General features: G+C 37.9%; 1 protein-coding gene across 1 annotated transcript; it reads right to left on the reverse strand.

Moving 5' to 3' along the window:
- Window positions 1-885: 885 nt before the first annotated feature.
- LOC138905182 (nuclear polyadenylated RNA-binding protein 3-like) lies at window positions 886-4088 on the reverse strand. The gene is made up of 4 exons (XM_070193688.1): window positions 4060-4088; window positions 2459-2771; window positions 2303-2353; window positions 886-1113 (listed from the first exon to the last, which is right to left on the reverse strand). Exons 1-4 carry the CDS (start codon window positions 4086-4088, stop codon window positions 886-888), a joined length of 621 nt encoding a protein of 206 aa, XP_070049789.1.
- Window positions 4089-6121: the final 2033 nt, after the last annotated feature.

Here is a 6121-nt window from a genome sequence, read left to right on the forward strand (position 1 = left end):
TGATATCATATGGCATATCATGCTTTGGTTTGGAAGTATTTGCAGCTCTTGCCATGTGCTGAATCATCAAGCTAGGAAGAGTGATAGGCCGACCAGTGTCAAGCAGTTTCATCATAATCATGTCTAGCAGAGTGGCTTCATGCCTTCTCTTAGACCTCTGAAGAATGCAGGAGTTGACAAACTGAAACAGTAGCTTGTGAAAGAGAGTCATATTAGTCTTGTACACTTTCTGGAGAGCATCTAGTTCAAACTTTTGGGAGAACTTCCGGGTGACCACAATGCCAGTGTCAACATCATTGTCTATGGCTGGCCACTTCTTCAAATAATTGTCAAATTCCAAAGAATGGATATTCAGAAGCAGCCCCAGTTCCTCAATATCAAACTCCATGTCGAAGCCCCCTACTTTACTCTTAACTTCCTTCCCATCAAAAGTGAAATTTGTGTAGAACTCCACCACAACAGGAACATATACTAGGGGGAAAGCTTTGACAAATATGTGCTTCCACCCATGTAGCTCATGTTTCTCAACCAGTTGAGCCATTCCTTCTCATCAGTGTTCGCAAGAATCTTTCCATTTAGCAATTTTCTGTTTCTGAACTCTATGAGTCGATCAACTACAGCTGGCACATTCTTTCTTGTCTTATCCCTACTGGCCCTTGCAGAAGAGGTAGCAAGTTTGGTGACTTTGACTCCCTTTTTCTTTGGTGTGGCAGACTTTGCTTGCAAGGCTGAGTCACATTCATCTTCTCCACCCACCTCAACAACAGGTTCCACAATTGAAACCTTCTTCTTTGGCTTCTTTGCACTTCTGGACTCCTTCATGATTTGTGCATCAACAACTTTTCTTTTACTCCTTGTGAGGGGAGTTCTAGCAGGAGGAACCACTCATTTCCTTGTTGAGATTACTGTCTTTGTAGCTTTCACAGTTGTCTTTCTAGTATTCTTTCCTACCTTAGATAGTGGCATATCATCTTCATCACTGCTAGTTTCTTCATCTCTAGTGAAAGGAGTTAACAGAGACCCAGGTTCTTGAGCCCTTGTCCCTTCACCAATTTCTTTTAAAGGGGCTATGACTGATGAGTCTCTGAAGTATATATAATTTAGACTCGTACTCTGTCAAATAATAGTATAGAAAGATGTCGAACCCACATAGATTGGTTTATCTATTCTACAGACGTTTCTTGTTTCAATTACTATTTGAGAAAATTAGAAAGAGTTGAGTTGTAATTTAACTAAATAAAAATGCGTAAATGAAGCAATGGAGAAATATTTGTTTTTTCAAATATAAAAATATGTTGGGATCGTGACTTCACTTAATATTTCTATTATATACTAGATATATTTATTCTTTAATTTCTATTTCTCGCGAATGTATAAATGTCTCTCACGGTTACACTTATATATTATTACTTAATTTGAACAATTAGTTGCACTCCTTTCGGTTATACAAATTAATCATAAAAATAGTAATATTAAAGAACCAGAAATAAAAGCTTGAACTGAGTAATGCTCATTTTAGTAAGTCCCTTTCGGTTACCCTACTTGTTATAATAGATTACTACAGTATTTGCCTCTCTCGATTACAAATAAATGTAGAATTCATTATAAAATAATGTAGATAGATATCACTACATAAATATGAACATCTATCACTGAAGCAGATAAATATAAAATAGAATTTAGCTCAAGCATGTGAAATTATAGAATAATATCTATTTTTATATAGAAATATTAAGATCTGTCATTCTCCCAACATAAGAAAAGTTACTCCATATTGGAGCTAATACCAAAAACGGAAATATTCTTGCCCATTAAATAAGAAAATAGAAAGAAATATTCAAGAAGAATATTTTTCTCTATTTAATTAAAAACAAGAACTAGAGTAATTTCCGACACTACAATTTATTCGGAACTAGAGATGAAGCCAATATAATGGCTAAAAGATGAAAAAGAAGAGAAACTAAAGAAGAAAGATAAAGGAAACAACTTTCTGCTTAAAACTTAATTTTCGATACTACACTTCTAAGATTTCTTTTTTTCCCGTCCCTCCTCATCTCACGATTGATGCCTCTTTTTATAGGCGAGCCATGACAAAGTTTTCATTACACTTCGAACTTGTCATGGCTGGTTGTGGCCTTGTTATGCTTGGTTATGATTTTCTGTTGTAGCTTAGTTATGGATCAGTTATAGTTTGTTGTAGCCGCTAGTGATTCGGTTGTCCTTTGTCATGGTAGATCACATTTATACAATGTCTTTCTTTAGCACCATATTTTACTCTGCTTTAGCTTGTCTGTTTTTCTACCTTTTCCTCTGTAATCTTCTCGCTCTCAGACCAATCCTTCTTTAACCTTTCCTGCATGATTTAAATAAAAGAATAGAAGAAATATGATAGTTTTCTTTGTATTTTTACAAAGAAATTATATGTTTAAAAATTAAATAAAATGCACTTATCAATGACAGTGTTTCCAATTGTCATGGAACCTTCAGATTTCTCACTCACATTCCCCTCTTCTTCCTCACTCTCGTCATCACCTCCTTCACTCTCACTTACAGAAACCTCCTCTTCTTCACTCTGATTTTCTTCTTCTGCAGAATTATTAGCATGTTCACCTGTCTTATCCTCTGTATCACTCTCCTTCTCATCTCTAGATACTCCCTCATTCTCACTCTTTTCTTCTTCATTGGCTATATTTTGAGCATCATGTTCCTCATGCCTGGTCATAAGTTCTTCTTCTTTTTCACCTTCATAATCTTCCTCATCCTTAGTCCAACTGAAATCAAGGCCATCAGAAGCCTCCTTTTGAACAGTTTCTTTACGTCCCCCCCAGTAGTGCCTATACTTGATTCCCTTTGATTCACATATTCCTTGACTCCAGTGTCACCCTGCGTAGCAGCCTCACGCACTTTCTTAATAGATTTTCTTGAAGTTGCTTTGACCTTTGCTGTCTTAGAGGTATTTTTTGTAGGAAGCAGGTGCATGGGTAGTTGCTTTTGAAGGAGGGGGTACAGTGGAGATGGGAATGATAGGAACATGAGTAGTAGGAACATGGGAGGATGAGGTAGGTATGGTAGAGGATATCGAAGGAGAAGGAGAAGATGTGGGTGTGGGTTCTGTTGAAGGCTTGTCATTTTTCTTCGATTTGGGCTTCAAGATTTTGGGTTTTGCTTCAACCTTGTTTGATGATTTAGATTTAGAGGGTGTTTGATAGGCTTTAGGCATGGTGATTAGATGAGAGACTCTATGAAGAGAAAGAAAAGGTTAGTTCTTGATAATTATTTTTGATTCTTGCTTAGGGTTTGAGAGAAACAGTGAGGTTAGAGAAGCTGATCATAAGAGACTTTTAAAGGCGTTACTCCTGATTTGACTGGAAGAGAGAAGGTGACTGAATTTGAGTTCTAACAGGACTCTTATAACGATTATTTTGACTGTAAGGTTTTCAGGAGTAATTGATCTCTAATTGCACAAAGATTCCCCCTTACTCTTTGACTAGAAAACGATTAGAAATGATGCCAACATAATTTAAAGTCTGAGTATAACAATAATTTTAGAATATAAAGTCCTAGTGACTTAAGACAGTGTGGCACATATCTGAGTCAAAGAACCAACTCATTAGCAACTCCTTATTTGTTTCTGCAATAAAGCTTTAGCACTTCATATTAGTATCATGCAACACAGTTATCGACCATATTTTCTAAGCAAGCGTGTGAGCTTAATACAAGCACAAAGCTGAATCAAATACATTGTACTTAATTATCTACATCTTATTATGCTTTTTCTAACCAATCACTGGGAGTCAACATAGTGGGAGAAGTTGATTAGACCTAGTTCTAGTCTATTTCTTTCAAAGTGATCCCTACTTAGAGATTTAGTAAAAATATCAGCAATTTGATCTTCAACTTTACAGAAGTTAATTGAGATATTCCCCTTTTCAACATTGTCTCTAAGAAAGTGATGTCTAATGTAAATGTGCTTGGTTCTCTTGTGCTGACATGGATTTTTGGCGATGTTTATGGCACTGGTGTTATCACAGAAAATGGGAACACAATCAACAAATATACCATAGTCCATTAGCTATTGTCTTATCCATAGTAACTGAGCAGAACAAGATATTGTTGCCACATATTCAGCCTCAGTTGTAGATAAAGCCACCGAGTTTTGATTCTTGGTTCCCCAAGACACCAGGCAAGAACCTAGAAAATGAGTTATTCCTGAAGTGCTTTTCCTGTCAAGATGAAAACCTACATAGTCAGCATCAACATAACCATATGTCAGGGGGTGAGATATCTTAGTATTCTTTTGACAGGCTTCAGATGAGATTCCTTGGGATTTTCCTAAAATCTTACAAATAGTCCCACACTAAACACTATGTCAGGCCTGCTTGCTTTGAGGTACAACAGTGACCCAATCATTCCTCTATATAGCTTCTGTTCCACACTTTTTCCTCCTTCATAAAGGTCTAGCTTTGTTGCAATGGCAATGGTGGTATCAATAGACTTAGAGGCTTTGATATATTTTTGCTGATGTATCATGATTCCAGTAGGTGTTTTCTTGATTTGCAGCCCTAGAAAAAAATTCAATCCACCCATCATGCTCATTTCGAACTCATTTCCCATCATCTCAGCAAATTCCTTGCACATTGCTTCATTGGTGGCCTCGAAGATAATATCATCCACATACACTTGCACAATTAGAATATCCTTCCCTTGGCTCCTCAGAAATAGAGTGTTGTCCACCTTTCCTCTTACAAAGTTAGTTGGCTAAGAATAATTTTGAGAGCCTTTCATACCAAGCACTAGGAGCCTGTTTTAGACCATAAAGAGCTTTATCCAGTTTGAACACATAGTCAAGAAATTCTTCACTTTCAAATCTAGGAGGTTGTTTGACAAACACTTTCTCCTTCAGGTACCCATTCAAAAAGGCACTCTTTACATGCATCTAGTATAAAGTGAATTCCATGTGGGCAACAAAGGCTATCAACATTTTTGTAGCCTCCATTCTAGCTGAAGGTGCAAATGTCTCATCATATCCAATGCCCTCCTCTTGATTGTATCCTTGAACCACTAGTCTGGCCTTGTTCCTTGAGATATTTCCTTGTTCATCGAACTTGTTTATGAACACCCATCTGGTACCTATGACAGTTTTGTTATTGGGTTTCTGTACCAGGTAATAGACCTTGCTTCTCTCAAACTGATTTAGATCCTCTTGCATGGCTATGATCCAGCCCGGATCCTATAGAGCTTCTTTGATGGTCATAGGTTCAACCTATGAGAGGAATGTTGTGAGTGCACATGGATTTCTTAGAGAAGACCTGGTATGCACCTCTCACGACCCAAAATCAACCGTCGTGATGGCGCCTATCGTGGAACTAGGCCAGCCTAAACTCAACAACCTAACACCAACAACAATAAGTTTGAAAACGTTAACGGAAGCATTTAACATTAAAGAAAAACTGTTTAAAACATATGAAAATCCCAAAGGGATACAGTCCAACCCAAAACCAGGGTGTCATTGAGTACATGAGCGTCTAGATCAGAAATATAGTCTACTACAATGTTTAGAGATATAAACTGAAAGTACGACCGAGATAAAGAAGGAGAGTCAAGGCCCGCGAATGCCGTGCAGCTACCTTGATAGTCTCCAAAACTCTAGGATCCTCAATCAGCAACCGCCGCTACGACCGGTATCACATGGATTTGCACATGAGGTGCAGGGAGTAACATGCCAACTCGGTATGTAACAAGTCCAAACTTTGAACTGAAAGGTAGTGACGAACTCAACCAGTACAGATAAAATAGAAATAACTGAACGGAAACGTAAGCATGCTTTCAAATTAAATAGGCAACTCAAACAGTAAAGTGAAGCAGATTCGAACAGTGTAAAGAATATAACCCTGCTATCTCTATATGCCAATGCACATGCTGTATGTGATGCACTATGCTGTCAGCCTCATGTGCTCACACTCTCGAATGCTCAATCACTCGGTACTGTATATGGCCCATACGGCCCAGGGAAGATCCATCCCAGAACATATACATCACTGAATATAAGTCGCCCAATACCGAGGAAGGCCAATCCAGCCCTGTGGAGAAGATCCATCTCCAGGTATCAAGTACATCGGAC

The sequence above is a fragment of the Nicotiana tomentosiformis genome, chromosome 2, assembly GCF_000390325.3.
Source record: "Nicotiana tomentosiformis chromosome 2, ASM39032v3, whole genome shotgun sequence".
Lineage (NCBI taxonomy): Eukaryota > Viridiplantae > Streptophyta > Magnoliopsida > Solanales > Solanaceae > Nicotiana > Nicotiana tomentosiformis.

Coding starts and splice junctions, on each gene's coding strand:
- LOC138905182 (XM_070193688.1), bottom strand. CDS start 4,088: ATGGATAAGACAATAGCTAATGGACTATG. Junction 2,772..4,059: donor ACAATAGCTAATGGACTATG/GTATATTTGTTG, acceptor CCTTGATTTCAG/TTGGACTAAGGATGAGGAAG. Junction 2,354..2,458: donor CCATGACAATTGGAAACACT/GTCATTGATAAG, acceptor TAAATCATGCAG/GAAAGGTTAAAGAAGGATTG.